We start from the raw sequence: 20,371 nt of genomic DNA on the forward strand, positions 1-20,371 counted from the left end.
ATATACAGTACCTGTTAGTTTATTCTTACCAAGCAGTCATTATATGTTTTACTTGATTAAATGTGTTTAAACAAGAGAAAATACGTTTTTGAGGACCTCTGTATTGATTCCAAAGTAAAAGGTGGCATCGACACCAGGGGGCAGTGTTACCTCTCAGCATCGTGTGCTGGTGCTTGGCTGTGCAGATCAACCTGCTGATTCCGTCGATCACTTGGCTCTTTGAGTCCAGCTCTTTCTCTTTTGGCTTCTTGCTGAGAAAAATAACTGGAGAGAAGAGCAGAGGAAATGTCCTTTTTTTTTTGTTTTTGCTTGGCCTCCTATCCTTTTAAGCAATAATTAAGAGAACAATTAAATTTCTCCCCCAGAGCCACTACCTACCTTTCTTGTTCTTCTCTTTTGTGACGACAGTCATGGCCATACTGGGTGGAGGGGTGATATCCCCCGCGCAGGGCAGGCGGCTGACTTGGAGCGAACGGAAGTTACTCTTCAGTGTGTTTTTCAGTCCCACGTCACGCTTCTCGCCCTCTTTTTTCTTCTCGGGACCTTGCCACGTCCAGTAGTCCACCTGCAGACCCATCACTTCGCTGCCAGAACATGGAGAACTACAAAATGCAAACGCGTTCAGTCACATATTCCAGGTGCCCAAACAATGACCAAAACATTGAAAGTAATTGGCGCCTTTGTAAAGAAGTATCTGTTTGAAAGCATTTAGTGTCTGTATACATGTGTCTTACCCAGCTCCAGAAAGGGCAGTGGATACTGACGGGGACTGTGGAGGTGTTCCTCCGATCTCCTTCCCGTACGGACCAGCCGAAGGGGGAGTGGGGGAGGCCAGGATGCTTGTGTTGCCCCCCATTGCATCGTCAGAATCCACTGTGAATATAATAAAAAAAATCCTCAAAAAGATACCTTATTGTTTTTTTTATTTTAATATTTATATAAAAAGAAACCACTTCCAGGGCACAAATATAAATGAATTAATAACAACAACAACAAAAACGTAAGTTAGGCAGTAATCGAGAGCCACTTGTTGTAATATGTAATGATACGTATTCTTATACGCTGTGTAAACTAGTTTCATTTTGTGTAACCTTGAAACCAGTGATAGGCCCTCAGGGCCAATCAGGCCTTCTCTGCTGGCCTTAACAGTGCTTACTGTGCTATACAGTGTTCCCTCGCTATTTTGCGCTTCACTTTTTGCAGTTTCAACGTGTCCTTTTTATTTTTCCAAAAAACTGCCACTTTACAGTAGTGCCTTCCCAATGTACTACAATCTCACTCTCACACTCCTACGCTCAAACATAACACAGAGTCTGAAGCAGTCTAGCAGCCTGATTAAACTTGATCTTGTTCAGCCGCAAATGAAGGCACTTTTGCTTGAAACTAAACCACTGCTCGTCATTTTATATCGATGGAGTCATGGCATTACATGAGGGCATTTTGGCAACAACTTTTCACGATGTATACAAGCAGTGTGCTGGTGGCAGTGAGTGACAGAGCTGTGTGGAGACATACATGTGACAGCGTACTCTGCTACATGTTGAAAAATACAAATACAGTTTGTGCTCAAAAAGAGACTCTTCAACGTCCATATAATGGTTAGGAGAGATTTTTTTTTTTTTTTTGTAACTGCAAAAGTTACAAAATACAGGCAGCACTGTATATACTTCACAAGGCAAGAAGTCGTTCTAGCCACATACTGTATATAACGTAAGAGACAAGGGACCCGGCTTGTTTGTTGACAGCTTCACAGAGACGCACTAGCTAGCTTGCTGATTATGGATGACAATTTGAACTTTTTTGATCCTCCGAAATGAAAGTTGAGACCTTAAAAGAGGTTGTTATTGTATGAATGTAAAAATGGACATTTCTGAGGAAAATGTATATTTTTTCCGTAAAACTCCGAATTAGTATTGCTGACATACGCATGGTTTTGTCAAAACATGTAACAGATATTAAACTAACACATGTAAAACAGTATGTCCAAACAGTTATGTTTGTGCAAGGTGATACTGCTTACAATTTACCATTTTAATGACTGAAATGCCGTAAGGCACTTTCCTTAAAACAAAAAACAAAACATTAGTTCAGTTTCACTTGGGATCCACTTACCTGAGGTTGAGAGGCTTTGCTCCACAATTCCAACTTTCACAAGCTGCAAGTCGAAAACAGTATTTCAGTGTTATAGTCAATGCTGAACATCACTTACAATGACATTTTCATAAAAAAGAAACAAACAAAGCAAAGCGAATCCTACCCCAATAAATGGTACAAACTTCTGACAGGAGTCTTCGTCAGGGCTGTGATGAGAGACAATAAAGCGGCTGTTAGCTTTGCGAGAGAAAGGGTCTCCTTGGAACGCTGCAAAACTCCGAGGTGCAACACTCAATGATCCTGGAGGGAAGATGGCACCATGCCCCATCGCAGCAGAAATGGCACATGACTGGCTTTGGAGTGGAATGAGATCATCTTGGGGAGTGTATGAGATGAATGAGAGGACTGCTCCTTACAACCGATGTTTAGGAGGGGTGTTGTTGCATGTGCAAGACCTCAGTCCCCTTTAAAGCTTACCACCTCATATTCCTTGTTTTGTATGCTCTTTAACCTAGGGCGGGGGTTTCCAACTATGGGGTCTATTTGAGGCCTGCCATCTAATTTTTTGCAGCCCACAACATAAACTAAAAATGGCTTGCCATTAGAAAAAAAATACAAATATTGACGGGGGGAGCATGACAATGTTACTAACATATTTATTCACCAACTGACTTGAAAATTAGTGCTATTTCTTTTGTTCTGAGTAATATGAAGGGTACCAGTTTGGTACACACTTATGAAATAATAACTGCTGTAGTAAATCTGTAAATCAAGTGTAATATGTAATGTCAATGTGTTATATGTATAATTGTTTGTAAAATTCCTAGAAAATCACAATGTTCTATCACTTGCAGAAGAGGTCTGCGGATTACTGGTGATCCTTTAGGGGTTACCTGTTGCCCGCAGGCAGGGCTTTGGTGACCCCTGCAGTAGAGCGTTTCAAAATATGCAAAGATACAATTTCCAACTAAAACAATAGCACCATCTATCTTCAAACCACCAGCGATTCAATTTTAGAAGTAATTGTTAATTCCATTTTCTGCCGTGTCAAGGTCGGATTTATGAACATTAACGATCCTCAGGATGAGATTTAGTCACTTTTCAGCGCAGGGACAGGGCCGATGCTACCCCAAAATGTTGAAAATCCTAAACATTATTCGATATTTATGTACTTCAAAAATAACAGAACGCTGCTAAGTAACGGTTTTTCACAAAATAAATATAATAAATTCCAAACATCAGAGAGCTCCATTGATGATTTCAGTGTGTTTAGTAAATTCAAGTCAAATAATTTCAAAGTGGACTTTGCATTCCTTCATTTCTTTGTACTCTGCCCTAAATGGTAACGCTTGGGCACGCCCTGGCCTTGGAAACAAAATACATTTAAATGAAAAAGTACCTAAACATGTGGTCATTACACGTATAGGAAAGTGCAAATGGAAGAAATCATGAAAATGGTCACCCTACCCACTTGTCAGGGACAAAGCTATCCAAGGTTGAGAGTGTGTCCCAAGAATTTTGTCCATAAATTGTAGAATCAATGATAGCCTTAATAGTGGGCCTTTCATGCTTACTGACATATGAACCTGCAAACCACTCGAGAATATCCGGTATCATTTTAAGGTTGTTAGGCAAATCTTCACGGCAACAACACGCAGGACACGGTAGGTCACACAAAACCCAGACACGACGTGCAGATCGACATCATGGTGAGTATCAAATGGGAAAAGGAGTGTTAAGACACTGCAGACATTGGTGAGGAGAATAAAAAGAGGAAGGCAAAAACCAAACAAGAGTCAAATTAGATACCTGATGTAAAAATCAAAATACAAACTTCTTTTCCTTGAATGCAAATAAAAAAGGGGAAAGGGGGGAAAAAGGAATGAAAAAGGGGTTAAACTGTGTTTTGTATTTGCTACTGTCTGACTAAAAAAGAAAGCATTGACAAAGCAGAAAAGAACACATGCAAATGCATCTTAACTATCTGTTGAGGGTCAAAGACCTGTGTCTTATAATAAGAAAAGTAAAACCCTTTATTACAAGTTCAATTGCAAATGAACATGCGCTATGAAAACAAACAAACAAAAAAATAACCTAATGGATGAGTGTAAACACACATCCCAGCAACCTCGAGGTGAGTGTGATCATCGATGATTCATTTGGTATGTTTGCATGCACACTGTGGATTACATTTTAATCCACAATCACTGGTGGAAATATTCGGGACACCTGCACAATCTGATGGGATCTAATATCTGGCCTGCACCGAAAGTCTGCCATCACAACGAAAATAACGTGTTTTGATTGGCGTTGTCAGGCTACGGTGCCTGCTCAAAAAACAATCTGAGCTTTTTTTTCTTTTTTTGGGGGGGATGCCGAAAAGACAATGAATTTGCCAAGAACTTGACATCTCGCCACCATTAAAAACGAAAAAAAAAAAGTGGTCAGGATGCCTGCAAAAGGATCAAACGCAGCATTTACAGAACTACAGAAATTGTTGTCAAGTATGTCTGTGTCCTTGATTTGACTGCACAAATCAACCAAGTGTGGCTACATTTAGGAACAACCTGTATCACGTTTCCATGGGCATATGGAATATATTTGTGTGGTTTTCTTTTCCACACTATAAGGCTCATAGAACAGAAGCTCCAATAGTGGCTGACGTTGCGTGACGCATTCAATAAATGGAACTGGGCTAGAGCTAAAGCAAAACTGAACAAAACAATCAGATAAGTCAGTCAAACTTTTCAATCAGAAATTAAAAATAAAGATTAATTGTGTAAAGTACTATCTGAGGAATGGGAAAAAATTAACTCTTGATTACATTTAAAGACTGTCCATGCCAAGACAGATCAAGAGTTTTAAAGAATATAATTATGATTCAGTAAAATATTCAAATTATTTTTTTAATGAAATTGCAAACAAAAAGCTTTAAATATATTGTTTTGTTGATTTAAAAAGCTTTAAATATATAGTTTTGTTTATTTAAAAACAATTTCAGGATTTATTTGATAAAACTGCGCTTTTGTTTACAAAAACTTGCAGGTTTTGCACTTTGCCCCCATAAATTGCTTCAAAATTGGAGCACACAAAGCATATACATTTTTCAAACAGGGTGTTCTAAAAATTTCAAATGTTAAAAAAAAAAAAAGTACAACTAAAATGAAGAGGTCAAAATTTTTAGAATTCACATGGCAATTAAGTTATTTTATTTTTTCGTTTCTCAAAAATGAAAACTCACGGTTTATGCCCCGTATAGGGCGCACCGGATTACAAAGTCATCTTTTGAGAAAATCTAGGGCTTTTAAATGTGCCTTACTATGCAGAAAATACGGCATTCTGAAATAATTTATCTTTGTGTTACGAAATTTTTGGGCGTATAATCTATGGTATGATTATTGAGGTAGTGATTTTTAGTTGTTAAAATTACAATTCCAAGGGCTGCAGCTATCAAGCATTTTTGGTATTCGGATATCTTACACAAAATTCAAATTGAATGTCAAGATTTTTTAATATTTTTTTGCTTTGTGAAAAACAACTATAAACACAGACAACCAAATAACACATTTCCACGTAATTATGAAGGACCAACATTTATATGCAGGCATGCACATTACTGGTACGCAGGTACACATGCGCGGCAGTATTCACTGATGCGTAACGTCGCGTGCCTCACTGCGGGCATTTGCGTACCCTACCTACCAGATCCTGAGCTGAACAAATGTTTTCTTTTTTCTTCTGAAAAGTGGCTCGATGCACACCCTAACCTTACGTCTAACCCTAACCCTATGTGGTGGAAGATTTACCACTCATGTCCTCAACTAGCAAATAAAACCATTGCATTTAATAAAGTTGAAAAATGTCAGTCATCCTTTCATTGACAAGTAAGAATAGAGCATGTGATGATTGCACAACTTATGACTAACAAATAAGCTAATCGAGAGACAATAACTAATCGTTCTTTTGCTTGGCAGCGAGACAAACTGCAGGAACAACGCAAGCTTTATGTAATGGTTGTCTATTTATCTTTTATTAATCTAAGCACGCGTGTCCCCCTTTTATTTTTTTGATTGAATATGCTGGGGCTGTCTGTCGGGGCTGCGTATCCATCTCGTGAGAAGGAGATTGGTTACGTTGTTACTCTGCAGTCACAGAGAATTTACTTCTGACTTTCTTGGACTAATTCATCTGGGTCCCGAACGGAACATGCAAACCATAACTGGAAGAGTTGTGAGCCTTAAAAAGGGATCCTCGGTTCCATTCATTTTGAAGAAGCAAATTTACAATTTTGCGGTCTTCCTGCTAAATAGCACAAATACGACAGGTACAGTTTGTCGTCAAGTCTTTTTCATTTATTTTCCTTCACACCGTGACCCTTGCTCTACCGCACCTCTCTCTCCTGCGTGCACGTCAATCAAATGCACCAACTAGCAACACACCCATTCAGAACAGAAAACATATGCAAATAAATAAAAACATCATAAAAACACCAACATATTAAATAATATGTTATAGAATTATTAAACTTTTCGAGGACGCAGGCTGCCTGTGTGGACACACAGACGGTGCTTAAATTTAAACGATGCTTGGCAGCACTCTACTTTCCTCTCCAGAATTGTTACATTTTAGACAAATCTCTGTCCATAAAATTTGGTGTATGAGAAGAATTTCACGGAGGAAACAGCAAATTTGAGTCAGCATGGCTTGTTAAAACGTGATCAGTAGGGAGAAACTGTGTAGGGCTGTCAGAAAAAGCGTGCATAATGTTACATGCTAGACGCAGTTATAATGGTACCCGAGCTGCCAGTAAACACTGGTAACAGGTTTATTTTGAAGTTGGTCTTCTCAATGTATTTCTGGCATGTTTTACTGCTATGCAGAGCATTAACAATCGCTGCTGTAACTGACCTGACATATTTTTCACGCTAATAAGTGTATATGTGGAGGAAGAAAAAAATGCCTCCAGCATTTTTTAAGGTATTCAAATTGATCAAGGACTCGTTTCAGCCCTACTTACTAAGCCATATTTATAATTTGACTACTTGATTTAGCTGCACTAGTGAAAACATTTGATTGTTTCCTAATATTTAATAATTACTTATAAAACATTGATTATTACTAATTTCTAAAAGTGCTCTCGGTTCCATACATGTCACATTAGATTGGAAGAGAAGCTAAGTGATTGTTAATTCCGCAAATAGTTTCAGGAGTGGTCAAGTCAGTGTTACTGAGAGGATTAAAGAGGATCAGCGTATTAAGTTTGGAACTCATTCAGACAGACATGCATAAAAACATACATGCAAATCCAACAACGTATCACATACGAGGATGCCTGATATAGCTTTATATTTATTAGTGGGTCTTTACCTCTTCTGTTTGTAGGTGAGCATGGCTTCAGAGATGGGAAACTGGTGGGAAACATTGGCACCGGCCAGATACTGAACAACCCGCCCTGCTACGTCAATGTTATCTGCATGTGGAGGACATAACACAAGTGGTAAACAACAGAAAAGTGTGTTCCACATCATTACACTGGAGCTCTGTAAAACAACAAAACAAACAAAGTAAACATTACTTCAAGTCATTCTTTCAGCTGTTTTACTGCTCTTCAAAATACTGGCTGCAGGCGTCTTAACAGCAATAAAAGAGACTAAAAATTGGACTGAAAAAAAAATACCACAAATAAATGATCTCATGATGACGTAACAAAGCAAACCATTTGCTTTCAATTTAACGAGCCTCCTAATTCAATATTTGGGTTAATGTTGAGCCTGTTAATCTTCTTACGTAGCGCCAGTGAGGGAGCAGGGTGGAGTTGTAATGCTGCGATGCAGTAACATTCCCTCTACCAGAAGCACGTTGCAGCTATCCTTCGCAAATGGAGAACATCATCTTTCCATTCATCAGCCTCTGACCCATACTCTGGCTCCATTTATTTCCGTTTCAAGTTGACCAAACATCTGATCTACCGACATGATTTGTGGCCAGATACCGGAGGTGTGTGTCGTTGCTAAGCACGAATGAGAGCATGAATTGCGCCCTACCCGAGGCGGGCCGTTCCGTCCTGCAGAACAGATCCCTCCATGCTGTGTCCATAAAGATACTGTTGAACTTGCTGTCAAAGGAGGCCACGTACTTTGCCAGGGGATGAGAGCCTATGTGGCAATTGCGCAAGCAGATGTCAGACTTAAACATATCACTAAATCGGAATGAAGTTTAATGCTTGATTTACCAATAGGGATGACCAGGAAGCGTATATAACTGAGCCAGTCAGGGGTCTTGTTGGCCAGCTGCTCCACAAAGAACCTCAGGATGGTGCTCAGGTAACTCTGGTCACCTGCAACCGCCACCTTCATTGTGGGCGGAGTCTGTGCATTGCAATTACAACTACACGGAAATGTGAAAGAGAAAGACATTTCAATAAGGCGCCATTTTCTAAAAAAAAAAAAAAGGGGGGGGTGTAGTGAGCACTACAAATGTTTCTATAATACCTCACAACAAATAAATTCAGCGCTACTCAAGTCAAAGTTTTTTGGAAAGCGTTGGCATTTGAAACATATTGCAATTCTTGACGTGTTACCATGTCTGAATTTTGGCCAGACCTGAAATAACTGGAAAATATAATTAATTGAAACTTGTCAGCCAATCACAGAAGGAGGTTCTCTAAGTAGATGAAATTGAAAAAGTGTGGTAACCAAGAAATTTTGAAGTGAGAGCCGTTTACTCTGAAAGTTTTTTTTTTTTTTGACCAAATTTTTAATATGCAATTCAATACAAAAATGTTCCCCCAAATGACATTTTTCCTACACAAAAGGCTTCATTTCTCAAGAATGCTTAATGCATTTTACTCAGGATGAAGTTGTTGTTCCTAACAAGTTTTTTTTTTTTCATTTTGACAGATAATTATTTTTTAAAAACTCTTGTCACGTTGCTAATGTGGGTTGAGTGGAAGGAAAAAAAATAATAAAAAGTGTTGACTGCGTATAATTCGGCATTCTGTGCACATTTTATGATTTGACATTTGAAGGCATATCCTAAGAGACAATGACACATATCAAGAGCACAACTGTCCATGATTATGTAACATGACCCCATCTGGAGTGAACTGCTTAAGCAATGAGCAAATGTGTGAAGTGAAAATGAGTGGAAAGCTCATTGTAAGTTGAAAGTGATCTTAAAATTGACACTGTTTGAAATACCGCTGACATTACTGAATGGAAGACAGCTATCATTTGTGTATAACACACTGTGATGAACATGAAGTATACAGTAACAGTCTTTTCCAGTTTAAGAGGTACATTTTCATGACCCATTTACTCCAGCTATGTTTTATGAATAGCCATGAAGTGACTCACAATCTCTGGATTCGAGTAACGATGGTGTTGAACGCAGCCTGGACATCTGCAGCTGAGCAGGTGGACACAATGGGCTGAGCCTGTTCATGGAGTAACTCTGCGACATACTGCATGGCAACACACACAAAAAAAACATGACGATACAAGAAGAGGGAGTGACGGGCTTTAAAGAAAATTTAAAAAAATCAAGATATTGAGTGTCCAAACTAAACTATTGACCTGTCCTTGCCACTCCAAGGTATTGATGAGAATGATGCTCTCTGGCAAGCGTTCATCAGAGATAAGGATCTGGTTCAACTGGTCATACACAGACTTTCTGGGAACCTTTTGGATGAATCAGTAGCATGGACTCAGAAAGTGATCAAAATTGGTACATTTACATAATCAAGGATTTTTTTTTTTTTTTTTTTTTTTTTTAACAAAACATCGTTTACCTGAGCTATGAGCCTTGACTCTGGGGAGCACTCGCTTTCTATACTGCTGGTCCGGTCACTTTGGGCCTTGGAATTCTGTCTGTCTTTCATGGAGGTGCTGCGTGGACGTCGCTGCAGCCGGTTTTCCATTTTACTGTCAAGAAAAAAAAAGAACAAGAAGCTTAATAGGAAGCAATAAATAAGCATGAAGGGAAAGCAGCTGATAGTCAGGCATACAATAGCAATTATGCGAATTGAGAAAGATGTGGCGTGTACAAGTGCAGATGCAGGGCTCGATGATGTACCTTGGAGACATGTGGTTTTGGGACTCGGTCTTGCAAAGCTTGCCAACAGTGCTAGTCATCCGTTCAGTGTTGACGTCCCAGCTGCTCACCTCCCCTGGCCCTGGCCCGCTGTCATCGGTCTCTGGTTCCTAAGCCAAAAACAAGGAAAACCTCTAAGACAAAAAGAATGTAGAGAAAACTGCTGACGTTCCCATAACACTTTCTTTCATGCCCCTGCAGAGCCCCCCTCAGTTGTTCTCCCAGGTTCCAAATAAGGTCTGCATTGCATGAAAGATTTGGACGCAGCAATTTAGAGTTGTAGAAAGGAGATGGGCCAGAGGGTTTTGGCCCAATGACAGGAGAAAAACTGCAGTATTTCAGAAGTGAGTTTGAAGAAGGTTAGGAGTGTAAAGCGTGCTTGGCAGATAAGAAGAGCGAAAAAGAGACAAAAAAAAAAAGCACAACAAATTGTCAAGTCTATTTATATAAAGGGGCTGCTGTTTCTGATCATCTGATAGCGGCTAAAACTCAAGTATTTTTGGCAGACTTATTTTGGGATTCTGCCATTTTTTCCAAAATAGTGCCAGTACATATGGTCAAAACGTGGGCAATTGCACTGGCTGATATTTATGAATGTATTATAGCATCAAATTAAATCAACTACAGATCACCCATCACCTTCAACGATGACACTTGATTACTGAGGAAAAAATAGATATATACTGTAATCTGATACATTCCCATTCTACTACTGTATCTACTTCTTTCTTTATTTTTGTTGCGCATAAAAACAAAGCATTCAATAATCTATCCCAAAACAACAAGAATTTCAACAATTATTTTTCTGTGACAGTGGATACTGTATATCCTTGGCCTTGTACACCCCCACTGCATCTTAGTTTCTTCCTGGAAAGCCCCAAGACCCACGAGAGGCAAACCGCACTCCAGTTTCAAGGGTAAGAGAGCGTAAAAGAAAAATGGGAGAGCACTAGGCTCAAGGGACATACGGGCAAAGAAAAAGTTGTACAAAAAACATACCCCAATGGTTGTGTCTGTGACACTGTCCTCTTGATAGCGGGCACCTTGCACTTTACATCTGTCCACAGTGAGAAAGTCTCCACTCTGCAGGGTGAAGAACACAAATTGTTGAGATCACTTCCTGATTCCTGAATAAAGTCTCATGCCTGCATTGAGCTTTCTTCTACCATTTAATGATATGATTAAAGGATTATATTTCTGTAGTGTAAATACATAAACTCACATTGATACACTCATATGCTCCAATCTATCAATATCTTAAGAATATATATATATATATATATATATATATATATATATATATATATATATATATATATATATATATATATATATATATATATATATATTTTTTTTTTTTTTTTTTTTTTTTGGACAAAATGGACATCAATTACTTTCTGGAATGTTCAACGCTCTTTTGCACAAGCTAAAATGGATTAAATACATTCATAAACAGCCCATCTTTGTCCTCCCTCTCACAAAGTCAGACATAACATGTCTCTCTCTTGCTCTCCCGCTGTTGTTTTTGTCTCCAACGGGTCATAAATCTGGGTGGGAATGCTTTATCCAATCTTCTGTCCAAGGATGGGGGCATATTTGGCTTGCATGTTTAAATATGTGTCTGTTGATGGTGGTGTAGAGGTCATCTGGTGTCAGTCTCTATAAATACTACAGGGGAAAATGGGGGCCTACTGGTCTACAGCTTCCCCATGCCTAAAATATTTAGCATGGTTCTTGGGAATCCCTGGAATATTCTAAGCAACAGAGCTGCTAGGCATTTATACACTGGGGGCAGTTCTTTTACATAACACTGTTAACAATATGACCCCATCCAGCAAAACCAGAAGGAAGAACTTTATGGCTGTACAGCAGTACTGAAAGGAACCAGAGCAGGCTGTTATTGTTATATCAACTGAGAGCCTGGTGATCAACTTACAGCATATAACATCTCTCTCTGTTGACTTTTTTGGCTGTGTATACTTCCGATCTCTGTCTGGGAGCTGGAGTGAGACATCCCCTCAAAAAATGGCCTGAAAAACAAAACATTTGACATTCAGAATGAAGCCAGCTCTCTTAGCAAGAATGAACATAGAAACCTACAAGTGCCTAAATTGAAAGTTCTGACAATCACGTGGTAATGCTTTTTGCAAAAAATGGAAGCAAAAAAGAGTTGGGTGCAACTGGCAAAGGTCCTGCAAATAGAAGTTTATTTGGTTTGCAAATCTGAATTCTAGTGGTTTATCTTAGATAAACACCGATTGTTAATTGTCAAAATTTCCCTTCTCTACTATTACTAAAAGAATGCACACACAAAGCTTTGATCTCTTTAGATCTACATGGACCTACTTTAGGAATTACAATAAGAAGAAAATCCATTACAATATATGGAAGCTAGTCAAACAATTTATTGCAAAGAAAAAATGAGGGCAAACTCACTTAAGCTTAGGTTTGGGTGTGCTCAAGACACTTTCGTTGTCCTCCATCTCCGGCCCACTGTCACTCTGGTTGTACACTTCTAGACTGTCGTAAAGCAAATCCAGATCTTCCTCTACTTCCTGAGTCTGGTCTACCGGGTCAGAGTCCAAGACCTGCCAGACATGACAGGCATATTTCAACACATGGATTTAAAAAAGGGTATAGATTGACCGGTGCTGCACACGTGATAATCACTTGTAGAGCTGTGCTGATCGGATATGCAATTATTGAAAATGATTAATACTGAATGCTATGAAAAGGAGAAACAGCTATAAATACATCCATGCCTTTAAGCCGACCAATCAGATGAAATGCTAGAAGAGACCTGCAGCGTTGAACTTTGATCTGCAGGCTGCACAGCGGGGATGCATATCATAGGAAGTGCACACAGGCAGGCTTTGGGACTAATCGGGTGATTAATGCCACTCCATAAGTGCAAGAGCTGTCAGGGAGCAGATAAACACAGTCTGTCCCTTCTCTACCTCCTAGGCTATGTATTTATAGAACGGCAGCCATCCACACTGTCCAGCCACAAGGAAGGGATTAGCAACAAGCAACGTGATAAAAGATCATCAGGCTAACTGAGGAGCCAGACTCAGTCAGAACGCAGGGGATGACAGACAGACACTATTGACTTCAATTAATAGAAACTAGGCATTGATTGCTCAGGGAAGATGTCCTGTGTTCAACTTGATCAACAGTGAACGTGACAGACCAATGGGTCTCAAAACAGTCTCACTTTGCGTAAACACTCACCAGTAAAACACACAGGCACACTTATAATAGCATCAGCATGGAGGTTTTTGGCAGGGAGTGAGCAAGACAACAAATATGCAAATCCTGTGGTCTGGTGAGGCAAAGAGTTATTTGGGTCTGTGAATGCTTTGTAAGTCTGGAGAAAAAAAGGATGAGCCAAAGAGCACCATCCCGACTAACAGGCATGGTAGTGACAACGTAGTTTTTGTGGGAACGCTTCTCCTCCAGTGGCACAAGGAACCTTGTCAAGATTGAGGAAATTATAAAGGAAGGAGGATTACATCGGAATCCTTCAAGAAAACCTGAGGGAGTCTGCTGACAAACTCTAGCTCAGCCACAACTGGATGGTGCAGAAAGACGACTACCCGAAACAAACTGCCAAGGTAGGGAAGAAATGGACAAGGAAAATGATGTGAATGTCTTAAAACGGTCAAGTCAGAGTCCTGATCTGAATCCGATCAAAAATTGAGGTGAAATTTGAAGATGAGAAAGGTGGTTTTCCATCAATAAAATAGCTGTTAGATTTTGCTTTTCTTCAATTGTTTGTTGTTTTGATTCTTTAACTTGTTTGTCATGAAACTCATGAAGGAACTTGATAAATGAAAAGGTTTCGTCACAAGAATGAAAAAAACAAAAGAAATTTCTAGGGTGTGAATAATTTTGAGGACAAGTCTATCTATCTATCTATCTATATATACATATATATATATATATATATATATATATATATATATATATATATATATATATATACAGTGGGCCCCCGGGTTACGAACTTAATCCGTTCAGCGGCTACGCTCGTATCTCGAATTGCTCGTATAGCGGGCAATCCAAACCCATGTTAATTCGTGAATGCGTGCAACGCGCGCCGAAGCCTTAGGTAAAAACGTCACACTGTATACATGTATTAAAATTGAGTGACATAATCTGCTGTACACTTGCATTATATAATAAATACAATGGATAAATAGCTTTTACCTTTGAAACGACGAGACTTGAGCTGGGTGTAAGCAGAGGGGTGCAGAGTCCAACGCTCAAAGTTAACACGACGATAGATATGCTATTGGTCTTACAGTGTTACAGTAACTCTTTCAGTCAGGGTGCAAATAACGCAGATACTAAAACATCATCCTCTTATTTCTTTCTTTACCGCTGCTAGTAATTTTAGAAGCTATGTCTAACAGATAAAGTTTGCAAAGTCTTCACAACATTACGTTTTTCACTAATTTTCTCTCCTTCCTTCCATCCTGTCCCATCAAGCTAGATAAAGGCGTTCGGCCAATAGCATATCGGCATTTCTGTGATTGACGTGTGACGCCGGCCAATAGCATCTCCGTGAGTGAGACCGGGTGACCTTAATCGACCAATAGCATATTGGCATCTCCGTGAACTGACTGATAATTATTCGCACTTTTTTTTTTAAACGGTTGGAATGTATTGACAATTAATTTAAAAAAAACACACATTTAAACCAATGACAATTCTTTGTCCTGCAATCGGCACATTTAATTTCATGTCAGCTGTTTTTCCCTTTAGCTGTACAAACACTACACTTAAATGGTAATATATTTAGACACCGTGAGTGAGACAGTCAGTGTGACGTTCTAAGACCAATAGCGTTCACGTTACTGCCACAAGTATCTACTGATGATTGATTATGTTGCTACTGTTGATTTTATTGACGCAATTAAACGATAACATTTATACATACTCAATGGCCGGCATGTCGAATTGCTCGTAAGGCGAGAGGTTCGTTCGTAAGCGGAGGACAAAAATCTCCCTGATCCACGCTCGTAAGGCGAATTGTTCGTAAATCAGGGTGCTCGTAAGCCGGGGGCCGACATATATATATATATATATATATATATATATATATATATATATATATATATATATATATATATATATATATATATATATATATATATATATAAGTAGCGCTACCTCTATACAAATTGAATTTGGCAATCAAAGAAGGATGTCTTATTTTTCATTTTTCATCAGAAATGCTTTGAGGTGGTTAGGAGAGCTGAGAACGTATTTTACAGTGGATCAATAATGAAAAAAGATTGAGAACCACAAAAGGGTGAATTTGAAAGGAAAAAAAGATTTGATAAATGCAAAGGATAACACTCATCAAGCTTTCATGGCACAACAGAGTTAATTATCATTTTAAATGTCTAAGGTCTACCACATATTATGCGCTAATGGACATCTTGGGGTTGGCACTTACTTTCACTCTTGACACAATTACAAGCCACTCACTTAAAAGGTCTTATATAAATAGATCAGTATTCTTATTACAGTATTTACTGTAATACTGGCTTTATTTAAACGGACTGCTATGAGGGACAACTGAAATTTAAATGCGGCGGAACATTTATCATTATATTAAATCTTGGAGAATAAATCCCTTAATGGATTCAGCATACAAATCGTTTTGCTAATGGCAATTTCTGATTCATACATCCATGAGTGGTGGATAATGCAGCCAAGCATCATAATGATGCTTGAAGCTGTTTTCATTTCCCCCACAGGGTATTCTTCTCCTGTCAGGAAGAATACATTAGCAACATTCTAGCGTGATGCTGTTTAGGCAGTCCATACTGATAAAAAGAGATCTCTTCCAATTGCGACTTCATAACTTTTCAACAGATGTCTTATTAAAGGCTTTATAGAAGAAGGCCCAAGAAATTTCACGTGGGTGTTCTCCTCCAATATTCACTTTCATGTCTTTTGCTTCAACCTTGAACGCATTCTCTTGGGTATCAATTGAATCAATGCCATTATTCCGCTTTTAAAACTCACCTCGTCGGTTACCTTGAACCTCTTCAGCAAGGCCACAAATTTCTGCTTGAAGTTTGGTTGCTGTAACAGAGAATAACAACATTGTAAGCAGGTTGAAAAGAAATTACTGCCAGGGTGAAAATAGCAATAATAATGATTTATGAATTTTGCCAAGAACTGTGTTGTGAATTTGTCAGGCGCAGCCACTGTAACGACCTTCTTAGTTGAGTCAACTGAAACCACGGAGCTCATTTACATGCTCATCCACATCCTACTAATGGCTTGCACAAATGGAACACATTGTGTGCTTCCACTAAAAGCTTCTGAGTCAGAAAACAACAATCTCGAGTTATTCTTGTGGGCAATGATTAGCCAGCATAAAAAGTCCACGGGGCACATAAGAAGGTAGCTAACCCTCGTCATGGAGGTGGTCCGTATCATTTTGCGCCGGGCTTTCTTGGGCTTGCGAAGCTCATCGTCTTCATCATAAATATCCTGTAATAAATGAAGATATGATAAATACTCATATGCGGGACTGTCAAAATTTCCTATAGTGACTGTCGAAGAATTCCCTCAAAAGATTTTTTGTCACGTTATGAAGAATTCAGGCAAAATGTGTTCATAAAACTTACTTTGCGGACGAATGCTGCATTTAAGACTACTGGGAAAAAGAGGAAATCCTCCTACACCTTCTGACGTTTTACGTAAAAGCATTCAATTAAAAAAAAAAAACAAACAAAAAAACATTTTGTTTCTACACCCGCAACAAACTCCAAATTTGTATTCAACGGGGTAGGTGTTGTTAATGTTACACAGACACAAAAATAAAGCTGTAATTATATTTGTATGACAAATGCTTCTGAGCTATGAGTATAAGGCAATCAAATTTTCAAAAGTGTATACAGTTATCTTTCTTTTTGGCACTTACCTGGCCATGAGCCGCATCATCACTGGCTTCTTGCTCGGATGAATAACTGTCATCATCCTCCTCAGAATAGTTGTCCATGTCTGGAGACCGGTCTAAAGCAAATAAATCAGAAACTAATTTAATAGATTAACACATTTACTGAAATAGGGTGTGTAAAAAAAAAATACAAACTGAAGCAAGCAGAAATTCAAGGACACTTCAGTTAATTACAAAGCCATTTACTTTCACCTCATTCGGGATGAAGCGACTACTATTTAAATAGCAACTTTTAATGGCAAAAGTGACATTCCTCACTGGGATTTTCTGTTCTTTTCAATCAGTTTATTTGAGTGTTCCGTTTCAATTCTCTTAAATGGGATTGATGTCACAAAGGATCATTGAGAATAGGAGCAAGAAAAACTTTCTTCCGAAGTGACACATGCTTAATACTTGGTACATTAGCTCATCTGATATGTTTGAGTGACCTTCTTAATAACAACCAGAACAGCGAGGGACCAGCATAGCAGGATGAAGGCGTGGAGCCTAAGTTGGGCCAAATATTTCCCCCACTGTCCAGAATTAGAGCAGTGAAAGGTAATAGCCCGACATCTGTTCAGCTCAGATATCAACATTACACCCATAGCAGAAAAGAGTAACATTCTCAGGCCTAGGTTGGGAAAGCATTATTCAACTTCACTCCGTCTTCATTTGGGAAATGGGATCCATGTGTTGGGAGCAAAGAGAAAGGCTGAAGTGTCAGTCATGATTACGCTTGGCCGCATGTGGGGGGGAGATTACATGCCCACCTGAGGTCTTGGTCTTTCGGCCAGCCTGCCCGCTGCCGTCCTCGTGGTCGATGGGCTGGCTGGAGAGTGAGTACACGGTGATTTCTGCCACACGCACTGGCGCTTCTTTCACGTTGCTATGGAGACCGAGAATCTGGCCTCCGTCTGTAGGGTGTTGCATCACCTGAACATAAAGACATTATAAAAAAATAAAAATGGACTCACTGACTTCAATAACCTTCTCTCTGCATGGCTCATCATAATAAATGTCCCTATACAATTAGGACCCATTCAACTCATCTGTCTCAATATCATGCATTCTTTAGCTGAGATGGGATCATGTCTCATGCAGTTTCTGCGTGGATCAATCACTCAGTGAGCAGCCATGCTGAAGCTGAACAGATCAAACACTTCCTTCAACAAAGTGGAAGGATGAAAGAATGTTATCTCCATCCTCAGAGTCAATCACTGTTCCTGCAGAGGTAGCCTCTGTTTCATTGTTTTACACAAAGCAAATGATAACATGCAGAGAGCAAAGCAATCTCTGAATTAATCTTCACTGCCACAGGATTGCTTATTTTCCTTTGTGAATGTCTAACAGACCCAAACCAATTTGCCTGTAGCATGCAAACAGTGTAACAGTTTTATTGCTTTAGTTCCAATCTCTATCTGGGGAGTCACTGTAATATTTCAAAATATGAATTGCTATTCAGGGAGTCGGATAATTTCCCTCAAACACTAACAGGGGCAGCACTTGGAAGCTCAATTTTCAAGTCCAAATTGAGGATGAGTGCAGGAGACCAAATTACAACAAACTGGCAGTGATTGCCTGTTGCATGTTGTGCAAGAGCAGAGTGACATTCTAAATTGGAGCAATGGACTAGCCTTATTTTCAGGTAATAATTATAACTCAATTTTCAGGGCAATGGTTCCTATCTTGTAAGACCAAAGGTTGTGCAATGTAACCCCTTTACAATTTAAAGTCGAGCACACATCTCCATTCCGCCCAGTGTGAGTCCACAAAAGCCTCTCAGAAACCTTATGGAATTAGTCGTAGAGATTAGAGAGTCACAGAAATCATGAAGTTTCTCTTAATGACAAAAGGCACTAAGAGGCAAAATGAACCAAACAGCTTTGCCTGACACAACAATGTGTATACAAGAATCCACTTAGTCTTTTATCCTTGTCATATAAAACAAAATAGTAGTCCTCATGAGTAAATTCTTAACCCCAAATGACTTGAATTGAGGACTTAAATAGAGGCACTTTTCCATTAAACAAACATCCACACTCAGCATCAGACCAGCTCTTGGTCCAGTATTTCTACATATCATTGTTCAAAGCAGCGCTTTCAGAAAAGTCTATTCAAAGCCAGCTCCAGATGGCCCATAATCTCATATGGCAGAGTGTGAGGAGCATAAATCATTTAAAAGTCATGTGTAACACTAACAGGGCAAAAAAAATAAAGGTACCTGGCTATCAGTACACGTCAATCACTGTCAGAAAGCCTTCTCCAAAGAAACAACAGCTCTATAGTGAGACAAGCTCATGCAATACCTCTGCCATATTAATAACTCCCACAGCCAAAGTCTTATAGCCCAGGATAGTACGATTCTTGTAGCGTTTCCTCCTCTGCAGCATGATCTGTAGTCTGTTGGCATCTCTCTTCAAAAAATGGGGATACTGCAAACAACAACAACAACAAAAAAAAAGATTACAACATAATCAATTTTAAAGATCCACACAGAGACTTTAAGATGACTACATAGCAAAGGAAGATGCTCTTCGTCTAATAAGTATGAAAATGATTGGAAGCAAATTGTTGAACTATCAACTATGCCACTCGATCGAAACCCGGTTGAACACTGATTGTAGGACAAATAGCTTCAGTCCACTAACCTTCATTTTTCAGGTCTGCAGAATTCTACTGATTAAGAAAAAGCTTAGTATACAATGAACTACTCTCACTTGGTCATGGCCAAAATATTCAAAGGATGTTTCAATGTGTGGGACATAGCATGTAGATCCCATAATTACAAACTATTCTCTATGTATGCATCTGCAGCTAATTGATTCTTTTTTTTTCCTTCTTGATTTTGTCACCTATCTGTGACACTTTTATAGGTTTTGCAGCCAGTCTCACTCTCAGATCACTAAGCCAAAACCTCATTTAGGCTGAATGTGGCACACAGACAATAAATAGTAGCATAAATGGTAGTTCAGCATTTTGTAAGACCATCATTCCTTGAATGTGGCCCAAAAACAATGAGTAGTAGCATGAATAGCAGTTCACCATTTTGTAAGATCATCATTCATTTGCAGCCATAATGATTAATTATCTCTGTCATCAGATAAAGAAATGACTACTTTAATAGTGAGGCTTATCAAGGTAGATTGAATTTAAAATGACTTTTTTTCCAATTAAAATGGGAAACTTAAAGACAAGTGGCAGACTAAAAAACGTTCAGTTACTGCT

General features: G+C 39.0%; 1 protein-coding gene across 3 annotated transcripts in view; it reads right to left on the reverse strand.

The window, feature by feature from the left end:
* The window catches only part of LOC148420237 (phosphofurin acidic cluster sorting protein 2), a 43,888-nt gene that overhangs the window by 4,020 nt on the left and 19,497 nt on the right, over positions 1 to 20,371 (reverse strand). For 2 of the 3 annotated variants that reach the window (XM_088421971.1, XM_088421974.1), the window contains exons 4-24: positions 19,453 to 19,578; positions 17,917 to 18,079; positions 17,132 to 17,223; positions 16,618 to 16,698; positions 16,225 to 16,284; positions 12,622 to 12,773; positions 12,122 to 12,215; positions 11,185 to 11,268; positions 10,168 to 10,295; positions 9,884 to 10,016; positions 9,669 to 9,773; positions 9,450 to 9,556; positions 8,327 to 8,481; positions 8,139 to 8,249; positions 7,462 to 7,564; positions 3,904 to 3,936; positions 2,258 to 2,300; positions 2,113 to 2,155; positions 735 to 873; positions 379 to 602; positions 151 to 264 (exon numbers count right to left, since the gene is read on the reverse strand). In XM_088421971.1, coding sequence (XP_088278097.1) covers positions 151 to 264; positions 379 to 602; positions 735 to 873; positions 2,113 to 2,155; positions 2,258 to 2,300; positions 3,904 to 3,936; positions 7,462 to 7,564; positions 8,139 to 8,249; positions 8,327 to 8,481; positions 9,450 to 9,556; positions 9,669 to 9,773; positions 9,884 to 10,016; positions 10,168 to 10,295; positions 11,185 to 11,268; positions 12,122 to 12,215; positions 12,622 to 12,773; positions 16,225 to 16,284; positions 16,618 to 16,698; positions 17,132 to 17,223; positions 17,917 to 18,079; positions 19,453 to 19,578 — 2,290 coding nt within the window. The remainder of the gene's footprint in view (positions 1 to 150; positions 265 to 378; positions 603 to 734; positions 874 to 2,112; positions 2,156 to 2,257; positions 2,301 to 3,903; positions 3,937 to 7,461; positions 7,565 to 8,138; positions 8,250 to 8,326; positions 8,482 to 9,449; positions 9,557 to 9,668; positions 9,774 to 9,883; positions 10,017 to 10,167; positions 10,296 to 11,184; positions 11,269 to 12,121; positions 12,216 to 12,621; positions 12,774 to 16,224; positions 16,285 to 16,617; positions 16,699 to 17,131; positions 17,224 to 17,916; positions 18,080 to 19,452; positions 19,579 to 20,371) is intronic. The other variant, XM_088421972.1, reaches the window with a different exon arrangement.

This window comes from Hippichthys cyanospilos, chromosome 8 (genome assembly GCF_059441005.1).
Source record: "Hippichthys cyanospilos isolate Australia breed blue-spotted pipefish chromosome 8, RoL_Hcya_1.0, whole genome shotgun sequence".
Lineage (NCBI taxonomy): Eukaryota > Metazoa > Chordata > Actinopteri > Syngnathiformes > Syngnathidae > Hippichthys > Hippichthys cyanospilos.